General features: G+C 37.2%; 1 protein-coding gene across 1 annotated transcript in view; it reads right to left on the bottom strand.

The window, feature by feature from the left end:
* The window catches only part of mtmr11 (myotubularin related protein 11), a 56393-nt gene that overhangs the window by 7551 nt on the left and 36146 nt on the right, over nucleotides 1-12696 (bottom strand). The window contains exons 8-12 of the mRNA XM_055211215.2: nucleotides 11358-11445; nucleotides 10911-10999; nucleotides 10697-10821; nucleotides 7431-7509; nucleotides 4840-4910 (exon numbers count right to left, since the gene is read on the bottom strand). Of these exons, the coding sequence (XP_055067190.2) occupies nucleotides 4840-4910; nucleotides 7431-7509; nucleotides 10697-10821; nucleotides 10911-10999; nucleotides 11358-11445 (452 nt within the window). The remainder of the gene's footprint in view (nucleotides 1-4839; nucleotides 4911-7430; nucleotides 7510-10696; nucleotides 10822-10910; nucleotides 11000-11357; nucleotides 11446-12696) is intronic.

Below are 12696 nucleotides of genomic sequence, written 5' to 3'. Positions count from 1 at the left end.
TTTCAGCAGAAAATGAGATAAAATTTACAATTATAAATTCTTATGTTGAAATCACACATTGTGCAAGGTAGAACACAGTATTGTGTTAATTCTGATGCTGTTTAATGTTACTATATTACACATTTTAAAGCTAAAATCATTAGTGCCGTGGTGTTTCAATGGTTTAGTGAACATCACCCATATGTAACACGTGACCTTTCAACGTCATTACACACTTACGCAAGGTCGCGCTGGCGCGTCACACAGCCGGAGGAAGAAGAACAGTTGTGGTTTAAAAGTGCATATTTTTTTATTTTTCTTGCCAAAAATGACAATCGTTTCGCTAGATAAGACCCTTATGCCTCGTTTGGGATTGTTTAGAGGCCTTTGAAACTGCAATTTTAAACTGCATTAAAACTGTTAAGTGTTGGGGTCCATTAAAGTCCATTAAAATGAGAAAAATCCTGGAATGTTTTCTTCAAAAAACATAATTTCTTCTCGACTGAACAAAGAAAGACATCAACATGTCTTAAACATTTTTAAAAGAAAATGGACTAATCCTTTAAGATGCATGCCAGAAATAATTTTTGTAAGGTAAAAACTACTTAAATGTCCCAATATGACTAAGGCCTAGTCTAGGCTTATTCTAATCTAAACCCTGAAAAGGAAAAAGCGCCCTTTTTTGCTGTTTCGTGCTGTGATTTGTTTTTCTCCACTGCACATGTGGTGCACAGGTTTCACAGTGATGGATGAGGAGTGTTAAAAACTCATTCCTGAAGTTATTTACTGATTGCCAGATGCAAAAATATTGATGATTATTGAAGTGCAACTCTGGGTCACACTGAGAAAAACAAACGGTTTAGAGGACTATAAAGTAAAAAGTAAAAAATCGGAAGGCATTGCCAGATGTCACTGTTTATTGGTTTATGGGTTGCGAGAAAAACCAAAGCTGTGTGGAAACGCTGTTATTTTTAAATTCTGAGAAAGTGAAGCATGTAATTTCTGATTGACTCACATCCCAAAACACAAAACTCTCTGCTGTTGCCTAAATGTACTTATAAAAACAAAAAACATTCATTCATTTTTAGATAAATTGTTACATACTTATGCAAGGTAAAAATGTTAAAGGGATGTGAAACAGCAGCAAGGTGAGTTACACACGTCTAACATTAAAATGTCTTTGTCTATTCGTTTATTTATGTTAAAGGGATAGTTCACCCAAAAATGAAAATTCTGTAATAATTTTCTCATCTTTGTGTTGTACTCAACTTGTATACATTTCTTTTTTCTCATGAGCACAAAATAAGATATTTTGATAAATGATTGTAATCACACAGCTAATTATAACCATTGCCATAGTAGGAAACCAAATACAGTGGGGCAAAAAAGTATTTAGTCAACCACCAATTGTGCAAGTTCTCCCACTTAAAAAGATGAGAGAGGCCTGCAATCTCCGTCAAAGGCACACGTCAACCACGAGAGACAAAATGAGAAAAAAAAATCCAGAAAATCACATTGTCCGATCCTCCAAGAATCCATTTGCAAACCATGGTGAAAAATAAGTATTTGGTCAATAACAAAAGTTTATGTCAATACTTTGTTATATACCCTTTGTTGGCAATGACAGAGATCAAACGTTTTCTGTAAGTCTCCACAAGGTTTTTACATATTGTTGCTGGTAGTTTGGCCCATTCCTCCATGCAGATCTCCTCTAGAGCAGTGATGTTTTGGGGCTGTCGCTGGGCAACACGGAATTTCAACTCCCTCCAAAGATTTTCTATGGGGTTGAGATCTGGAGACTGGCTAGGCCACTCCAGGACCTTGAAATTATTCTTACGAAACCACTCCTTCTTTGCCCGGGCGGTATGTTTGGGATCACTGCCATACTGAAAGATCCAGCCACGTTTCATCTTCAATGCCCTTGCTGACGAAAGGAGGTTTTGAGTCAAAATCTCACGATACATGGCCCCATTCATTCTTTCCTTAACTCGGATCAGTTGTCCTGGTCCCTTTGCAAAAAAACAGACCCAAAGCATGAGGTTTCCACCCCCATGCTTCACAGTAGGTATGTAGGGTGACCACCCGTCCCGCGTAGCGCGTGAACGCACAGCGTTTGAAGCCCAATTCATGCGTCCCGCAAATTGAGACCGTGTCACGCATAATCAATGCTTGCTTAAAAAAAGTTGGTCGCTCTATATCCTTGAGCCCCACGCAGCCAAATGAACATTAGTAGACAGTTCAGGCTCGCTCGCCACTCGCTACTCACACGCTACTGTTGCCCCTCAGCTGAACTGCTGACAGGTTGTTGTCAACTTTTCGTTGTTGTCATGACAGCGCAGTCCGCACGCAGCCACGCACGTGCGTCCCTTTTAGATGCGCGCTTTCCAATTCGAAAAATGGAGAAAGAGACTGAGTCTGACTCTGCACCGCCATCATCAATTAAAAAGAGAAGGTGGGTACAAGAAAGACTGGGAAAATAAATATTTGTGGCTGAAAGTCCTAAAGATGTTTCCAGAACACTGAACAGTTTTTTCCTGCGCCTGCCTTTACTAACATGCAAGTTCACCATCCTTCCTCCCTCTTCTCGTTCCGTGAACCCCTGGAGTTGTGAGTTAAGACTTTTTTTAACGGTTTCTGTGTTGTTGAGCAACTTCAATTCCTGTTAATTCTATAATTTTATATTATAATCTATTTAAAGTGAATAAATTATAATGAAAAATAAATTAAATAGCTAAAGTAAATCGTAAGTGAAAGTGCATCTGTCAATCATTGAATGTTCAAAATATTATAAATCTTTATTTAAAAAAAAATATATACACATTGGTTGGCCTATTCATGAGCATACATCATGTTTAGGGGAATAGGGCATTATTAATATGCCATATACACTGCAAAAAAAAATATTTTCAAGAAAAAAATTTCCTTGTATTTCTGTCTTGCTTTCAGTCAAAATATCCAAAAATTCTTAAATTAAGATGTTTTTTCTTAAAGTGCAAAACGACCCAAGAAAATAAGTCTAGTTTTTAGACCAAAAATATCAAATTTAAGTGATTTTGTGCATAAAACAAGGAAAAAATCTTAAATTAAGTGTTTTAGAAAAATGTTAAAGATTTATTTGATTACCCCATTGGCAGATTTTTTTTTGTTTTGTGCACAAAATCACCTAAACTTGATTTTTTTTTTGGTCTAAAAACCAGACCCACCCTCTTGGGCCGTTTTGCTCATCAAGAAAAAGCATCTCCATCCAAGAATCCCCAGATATTTCCACTGAAAACAAGACAAAAATACAAGATTTCTTTTCCCAGAAAATACGTTTTTTTGCAGTGAAGGTGGTATGTGCTAGAAATGGGTAAACCACTATCAATAAGTCGGCCCGTGGGTCGGGTGCACCGCCGGGCCAGGGAGTGTCCCACATTGTCCCTCAGAAACACACCCCTTGTCCCCCCTTGGGCTTATCAGCAGGTGGTCACCCTATAGGTATGGTGTTGTTTGAATGCAACTCAGCATCTTTCTCCTCCAAACACAAGAAGTTGAGTTTCTACCTAAAAGTTATGTTTTGGTTTCATCTGACCATATGACATTCTCCCACTCTTCTTCTGGATCATCCAAATGCTCTCTAGCAAACTTCAGACGGGTCCGGACATGTACTGGCTTAAGCAGGTGGACACATCTGGCACTGCAGGAATTGAGTCCCTGGCTGCATAGTGTGTTACTGATGGTAGCCTTTGTTACTTTGGTCCCAGCTCTCTGCAGGTCATTCACTAGGTTCCCCCATGTGGTTCTGGGATTTTTGCTCACCATTCTGGTGATAATTTTTACCCTACGGGATGAGATCTTGCGTGGAGCCCCAGATCGAGGGACATTATCAGTGTTCTTGTATGTCTTTCATTTTCTAATAATTGCTCTCACAGTTGATTTCTTCACACCAAGCTGCTTACCTATTGCAGATTCAGTCTTCCCAGCCTGGTGCAGGTCTACAATTTTGTTTCTGGTGTCCTTTGACAGCTCTTTGGTCTTGGCCATAGTTGAGTTTGCATTCTGACTGTTTTAGGTTGTGGACAGGTGTCTTTTATACTGCTAACAAGTTCAAACAGGTGCCATTAATACAGGTAACAAGTGGAGGACAGAGGATCCTCTTAAAGAAGAAGTTACAGGTCTGTGAGAGAAAGAAATCTTGCTTTTTTGTTATTGACCAAATACTTATTTTCCACCATAAATTGCAAATGGATTCTTGGAAAATCAGACAATGTGATTTTCTGGATTTTTTTCCTCATTTTGTCTCTCGTGGTTGAGGTGTGCCTGTGATGAAGGTTGCAGGCCTCTCTCGTCTTTTTAAGTGGGAGAACTTGCACAATTGGTGGTTGACTAAATACTTTTTTGCCCCACTGTATGGAAGTATTGTGATAAATGATGATGAAGATATTTTAATAAATTATGAAGAGAATATTTTAATAAATGACATGATATATGATATGTTTTGATGAATTATGAAGAAAATATTTTGATAAATGATGGTAAGCACACAGTTGACAGTACTCATTGGATTCCATTGGATTTGTTTTTTCTACTATGGAAGTCATTGGTTACAATCAGCTGTGTGCTTACCATCATTTATCCAAATATCTTTTTTTGTGTTCATCAGAAAAAGAAATTTAGATCATCAGGGTGAGAAAATGTCATTTTTGGGTATACTATCCCTTTAAGTAGTCATGTACTAAAGCAGGACTATGCACATATAGCCAGTTATGTCTAGCAGCACGCTAACCATATAACGTGGTTTTGGTTTGAAGACACCACGTGTCAACAGGGTGCAAAGTTTAGAGACGGGTCAGATGTCCATTAATGATCGACATGACTAACCTTGAAGAACGACAGTCATGTGACCTCCTCTGAGTAAACAAGCAACCTCTGCGGCTTTTCTCAAACAGCACCTGTGAAGATACAATCACATCACACAGCAGGGTAAAACATACACACATGTACACAATCACGTCACACACAGCAGGCTAAACCACAGACACACACACGTACGCATACACACACACACCATGATAAACCACAAACAGACACACACACGCGCCCACGCGTGCACACACAGACACACATGCACACGCATGCATACACGCACGTGCATGCATGCACGCACACACACACACACACACACACACACACACACACACAGAGCAGGGTAATCCATACAGTACACACACATAACACACAGACAACACAAACACATCACACACCTCAGGGAAAAGACATGACACACACACACACACACACCTAAAATGACTGACTGACTTAGTATTTTTGTCCTGTTTTCAGTAAAAAAATAAAATAATTAAAAGACCTAAGAAAATAAGTGTAGGTTTTAGACAAAAACAAATACAATCTAAGTGAATTTGTGCTTAAAACAAGTATAAAAATCTGCCAATGGAGTAAGAAAAAAAACCTTGAATTTTTTTAATTGTTTACACTACAAAAAATGATTTTCAAAAAAAAAATGTCTTGGTATTTTTGTCTTGTTTTCATTAAATATATTTAAAAATTCTTTTTTCTGATTTTTCGTGATGAGCAAAACGACCCAAGAAAATAAGTCTAGTTTTTAGACCAAAAATATCAAATTTAAGTTATTTTGTGCATAAAACCAAAAAATTCATGAACATTTTTCTTAAACACTAAATTCAAGAAAAATTTGCTTACCCCATTGGCAGATTTTTTTGCTTGTTTTATGCACAAAATTACTTACTTTTTTTATTTTTGGTCTAAAAACTACAATTATTTTCTTGGGTTGTTTTGGTCTTCAAGAAAATACATCTTAATTTAAGACTTTTTAGATATTTTTACTGAAAACAAGAAAAAAATACTAAGATTTTTTTTTCTTGAAAACTATTTTTTGCAGTGTGCGGAGCAATCTTGTTCATTTCATAGTATTTTTGTGTTGTTTTCAGTACAAATTTCTAAAATCTCTTTTTTTGATGAGCAAAATGACCTTAGAAAATAATTCTAGTTTTTAGACAAAAAACATCCAATATAAGAATTGAATTTTTCTTGAATTAGGTGTTTAAGAAAAATTTCAAGATTTTTTTGCCTACCCCATTGGCAGATTTTTTGCTTGTTTTATGCACAAAATCACTTAAATTTGATTTTTGGTCTAAAAACTACACTTATTTTCTTGGGTCATTTTGCTTATCAAGAAAAAGCATCTTGATTTAAGAATTTTAAGATATTTTTACTGAAAACAAGACAAAAATACTAAGAATTTTTTTTCTTGAAAATCATTTTTTTGCAGTGCAAGTCTGCTTCCCGCTTTATTGTAGCACGTTGAGATACATACTGTTTGAAATATAGCATGCTTGTGCAGTTTCTACTTCAGAGTATATTAAGCAAAAAGTCAAATTTTTGCTCAAAACACAGCCCATGCTAGCCTGGGTGCCAGCCGATCTTAGCCCCGCCCACCACGATTTGAAATACGGGGAAGATCGGTCCGGGGATTCACCGTTGAGGAGCTACTATGCGAATCCCAAAACAGGCCGACGAATCAAATTATGAGGGCGGGCTTTATACGATGATGGACAGATGATCAACAGTAACGTATCAACCACTTCACCAAAGAGCGCGTGTGTTCAATCTGTTTACAATGAAATGGCTGCCGCTGGTGAATTCAGATGTGTGGATTCTGACATTGAGTCTGTTCTAAAAGATGTCGAAAGAGCATTGATTTAAAAAGAGGAACAGAGAAACACGAAGGCATTTGTTTATGTTTTCGCCGTCCTTCCTATGGAGGACAAAGTTAAAGAAGCAACTGAAATGGGTATCACAGCGATGCAACTCGGCATGCACGACGAGATGGATATAATTAGCGGTCGTTGCCAGCTTCTTTTCGGAAGCCTGGAATCGTGACTGCTGAATAAGTGGAGGGACATGCTAGGCTCCGATATTTTTCAAGCCAACGTAATGGGTAGCTATCGTCGTGGATGAAGTTCAAATGGTAAGAGATAGTCTTACTGTATGACTTAGTAAATACTTAATGTTGTGATATAAATGAAATATTGTAAACATAGTAGGTGTTGATGTACCTTCGCTAACTCAGACTTAGTATAATTACAATGATTTTAGTATCATTGTAGCGAAATTACTAGCTGTTCGGTCAGGCTGCTAAAGACGCCATTTCAACATCACACACTCCGTTGCTCTGATTGGTCGTATGTCTATCCAATTGAGTGCAGAGGCATTTTTCGGTTGAGACACGCCTCATAATTTTAGCTCAATGGAGCGGTATCAGACTCAAATTCTGACTAGAATTGAGTATGACAACGTCAGGCTAAGCCCATGCAGCCATGGCCAATAAACTGTTGGGAAATCAAAATGCTGTGATCCTGTTTTCATCATCCTCCTTTTCTACATATAACCACATACTGTGCATGCACAGACATACTGTACTGTATCTATACCTGGTATAGTCGAGCCAGCGTGTGCTTTCAAGGGTGGAGAGCCATTTATCATCTGGCACTGATACAGAGGATGAGATATCTGTAGGACAAGAGACAGAAACAAAATCACTGACCAGCTTATTTTAACATCTTCACGTAGCTCAATAGGTGGAGTACTTAGCAATTAAAAACAAGGATCCTTAATGCAGTGTAAAAGTAAAAGTAAATCTCATACTGAGGACTGTCAGGAATGCTCTGGCATCCCAACATCACACAACAGAAATGCCAGTTCATGAGAAATGTGAAGAATCAAAGTATGGTGCAGCTGCTTTCAGGAATGCTGTGGGTTTTACCACAGGGAGAATTTGAGGCTAGACAAAACAACATTTCTGTATCTCTAAGTAACACTCAAATCTATCGGTTTACACAATAGACACTCTTGACCTCTGTACATGACACGGCACAATCTCAGCCTCTCAACAGCTGCTGGATAATAAAGACGCAAATGAGCAAGCAAACCAAAACACAAGTCACTTGAAAGCTGGTATTCCCCTCCAGCATTCTGTTAACCAGTTTAACCAGAAAAATCTCAGGTCAACCAGCTCTGCCAACTAGATTTAGTACCAACCACCCTGGACCAGTACATTTTTAAAGGGGAAATTTCACAGAACTTTTTTAAGATGTCAAATAAATCATTGCAAGTGAGCGGATGACATACAAACCCTGATCGCAATGATGGAGGTTTGTTGCAGTTTAAACTCAATTGTGCTGTGAATTTTCTTCTCTTTCTCGCTGCACTAAATGTCAAGGCTGTGGTTTGATTAAGGGGCGGTATTATTGTAATTCGCCTTGCAACCTACCTCACAAAACAGGCAAAATCAGATTTTTCACATGCTTGCAAAGAATGGTTTACCAAAGCAAAGATACTGGCAGGGTTTCCCGCAGCACTTTGCAGTTTGGGCGGCCCGCCTAAGCTGGGAAACTGTACCGCCTTAACTAGGTCGTCCAAAAAAAAAACTCACTGCACTAAAGGCCATCAAGTGCATCTCGGAGAATAGCGCGGACACACTTCACACCGCAAGCGGGCACGCGCGCCACACGGCCGTAATGAGAGAAAGACGTGGTCCGTCACTGTCTAGAGGATAACTAGTAGCCAGTTGATAAAACATCTCGGAGAATAGCACGGATGCGCTTCACACCGAAATGATCCGTTACTGTCTGGAGGATAGCCAGTTGATAAAACACGTGTCAGTGAGAACTGTAACGTTAAGTGGACTTATGTTTTGGATTTATTTAAACCTGTTATTGTATTAGTCTATAGTTATAGCAAATTTAAAGTAAGTTAGCTGGTGATTTTGTTGTTTGAGCAACCTGCTAGCTAGGTTGCAAGTGTCTGTTGATTCGATATAATTGTTAAGCGCTTTTGCTCACGTTATTTATGTGCATTGTTTACATGCTACAGTAGTTACACTCCTTTAAAATAATGTAATTAAAAGTGTGACATAATCAGTTTTTACAATCTTCGCGCTATCTATTATCATTCGCCAGACTTTCTACAACATTTGCTTTAGTTTGTGTTTATTAACCCTTTAGTTTCACGCAGCTATTATCGTTAGAGGTATCTGTTAATTAAGCAATATCGCTCGAGTAGGAGTGTGATATAGCTCTATATCATTACGGCTGTGATTAGGCCAGAGGCAATCATAGCCGTGATGATATAGAGCTATATCACACGACTCCGAGAGCGATATTGCTTTTATACAACAGTTCGACGGCACACATTTGAAAAACGAAAACTAGAAAACAACAACGGAGTTATTTTAAAAGCCTCTTTGTTTGAGAACTACTTCTTCCACCACGGATTTGAGGGCGGCCAGAATGACAGGTAACACTTTCGGCTGCTTTGAATCTCATATTAACTCAATGGACGGATTCGCCGTTTTTAAATATTACAATTTCTTGGTCACAAAGTGTAGTTTTAAGATTAGTTCAGTCGAGAATATATATGTATTATATTTAAATCTACAGTCGATTAGTAAAGATAGCGCCTGTTTGAACGTTTGCTTAGTGAGATTCGGTACGTATGAGAACCAAAGCATGAGCGGACGTCAGTGTTCACTCGCCCCGCTGACCACCGCCCTCTCTGGGCTACATCTCTGACAGGGATTCCCTGGCTCTCATGTTGGCCTGATGGTCAAAAATGAGATCAAATCAGCAGTATTTGGTGTCATGATGAAACTATTACTTGTTTTCTTATTCATATTTAGTGTCTTTTGTGTTGTTATTGTTTTGGCGCGAGGTTAAAGTTAATAAAACTATAGTTCTATAATGTTACTATTGGTTTACCATTTTATCTTAACGCGATACGAGCACTCGGTTATTATAAGTGTCAGAGAGATGTTTTTGCATGCTGCTTATAAATATACCAGTGGCGATATCTCATAACATGTTTTAATAGTCAAGTCGCGATTAAATAAATGATCAATGTCCACATTTAAGAGCTGCGGTGCTTACCTGCAGTTCCACGGTGTTTTCGCGTTCTGATAAGAGATATAGCTCCATAAAAAAAAGAATGTTTATATTCCTCTTTCCAAGTGTTAATCGTCCACACGATGTGACAAGACATTAATCCCATTAACTTTAACCTAACATCCAAGAGCGCTGATCTTTGACGGAATAATAACTTCCGATTGGGGATTCACAGACTGATTTATGAGCTAGTGAACTAATGAGACACACGGAGAGTGTTTAAAAACAGCGCGTCAGTGTTTTTCCATTCAGAGATGAGCCTGTTTAGGACCTCCATTCACTAGGTGGCGGAATGATACGAAAGGTGAAGCGGTTACTGTGCCGTTATCAGTACAATATCGCATAGCTCTTAGCCAATCAGATTCGAGAACCAGAAAGAACTGTTGTATAAAAACATTTAATTCATTAATAATCTAGTATGCGTTCATTTTCTGTCATAGTTTCTTCAAAATTAAGTTTTGAGTGTTTTTAAAAAAATATTTTCTTTTCATCATGACGCGATTACCACGCCCCCACCAACGCCCACCTGCCCAACCCTACCACCTTAACTAACAAATTTTCTGCATGAAACCCTGTACTGGGTTGATATTTTTCAAATTTTCTTGGTTGATAGAAGCACTGGGGACCCAATTATAGCACTTAAACATGGAAAAAGTCAGATTTTCACGCTATGACCCTCTTCAAGCAGCATTTTATAAGGATTTCTCAAAGTGTTTTTAATAAATTCCTGTCATTAGAAATGGCCCAAAAGCACTGACCTCCAAGACAAAGGATCCGAAGTCTCGTGTGAGCAACCTGGATGTCCGCGGGTGATGGCATCTCCTCTCCGAGATCAACGATCACACATAGTTGGTGTCCGCCAAAAAGCACCAGCTCCAGATTCCTTAAGATCAGAAATAACAAGAGCTCGATAACTGGCACAGATTAATGAATTAAGACTGAGTTTGAGCTAAACTGAAAAAACGAACAAACCTGATGTCCTCCTTTTCATGGTAAATGTTATTTTGGAAACTAGCCATTCTTAATAAGTCGCTGCCCCGTGGATGTCGCCAACACCATCGCTGAGGAGGAGGAGTTAAATTAAAATATAATTCAACAAAAGGTGACTGACTTAGGTTGTGCTGTCTTAAAAAACATTCACCTAAAATTGTGTATTTATTTTAATTTCCAGGTGAACTATTTCATTTAAAACAAAATGGTGTATGCCAATGTTTACAAATTAAACTGAATGCTGTTGGCTGGGAAATAATTATCATCCATCAGGATTTGATGGGATTATGAAATATGCTTTTCTATTACTGGTTAATATTATTTAATTAAATATTGTTCGGTCGCAAAAAAAGATAAGTCATTTGATACGTTTTGGAATGTTTCTCATTTGAAACAAGACTTTGTATTGAAGCTGTGGAATAAACTCACTGGAATTCGACCATCATTGAAGTGGGCAAATGTTTTCTTGAGCTCTGTGTCTAAGACCCGATGGGGAACCACAATGAATCTTGAGAGGCTAAAACACAAGAAAACATAGTCTGAGGAGCATCCACATAATTAATATGACCCTGGACTTTATACTTTATACATCATCTGAAAGTTGAATAAATAAGTGTCAGTAACATGAAGGAGATTTTATGCACATTTATGACAACGGTCATTGAAGTGTCATTCGTTCAATTATGTCATTTTTAATGCAAAGATGACATTATTTAAGATGTCTTTGTTATGACAACTTGACATAAACCAATACATTATAACTTGTCATAAATCTCTAATGACAATGACAGATGAATGATCAAACTTAAGACACTACCTAGCTTTATGGGTTAACATACATTAGACTGTCACACTGTAAAAAAATGACTTTCTTAGTTAGTATTTTTGTCTTGTTTTAAGCACAAATATCTAAAAATTCTCAAATCAAGATGCATTTTCTTGATGAGCAAAATAACCTAAGAAAATAAGTCTAGTTAAGACAAAAAAATATCCAATTTAAGTGAATTTGTGGATTAAACAAGCAAAAAATCTGCCAATGGGGTAAACAAAAATTCTTTAACATTTTTCTTAAACACTAAATTCAAGAAAAATTAGCTTACCCCATTGGCAGATTTTTTTGCTTGTTTAATCCACAAATTCACTTAAATTGGATATTTTTTGTCTTAACTAGACTTATTTTCTTAGGTTATTTTGCTCATCAAGAAAAAGCATCTTAATTTAAGAATTTTTTTGATATTTTTACTGAAAACAAGACAAAAATACTAAGAATTTTTTCTTGAAAATATATTTCTGCAGTGCGTGGTTGGTTTTGACATTGGCTGTCATGGGGCCATTATAATATATTTTTCTGACCACTTTTTACCAGTAATACAAATTAAATTTGTCATTTAAATGTCTTTGTCAAATGTCTGTGTTAATAGTCTGTCAAGTTGTTTAATAACAGCATCATGAATATTCTTCTTGACCTCAACTACATTGGTACACTGCAAAAAATGACTTTCTTACTTAGTATTTTTGTCTCGTTTTCAGTAGAAATATCTAAAAATTCTTAAATCAAGATGTATTTTCTTGATGAGAAAAATGACCTAAGAAAATAATACTAGTTTTTAGACAAAAAGTATACAATTTAAGTGAATTTGTGCTTAAAACAAGCAAAAATATCTGCCAATGGGGTGAGAAAATTTTACTTGAATTAAGTGTTTAAGAAAAAAGAAATCTTATTTCACAATTTTTTTTCTTACCCCATTGGCAGATAATTTTGGTTGTT

The sequence above is a fragment of the Misgurnus anguillicaudatus genome, chromosome 10, assembly GCF_027580225.2.
Source record: "Misgurnus anguillicaudatus chromosome 10, ASM2758022v2, whole genome shotgun sequence".
Taxonomy (NCBI): domain Eukaryota; kingdom Metazoa; phylum Chordata; class Actinopteri; order Cypriniformes; family Cobitidae; genus Misgurnus; species Misgurnus anguillicaudatus.
Note: the sequence above shows the minus strand (reverse complement) of the source record. Positions and strands in the feature narration are given on the sequence as shown.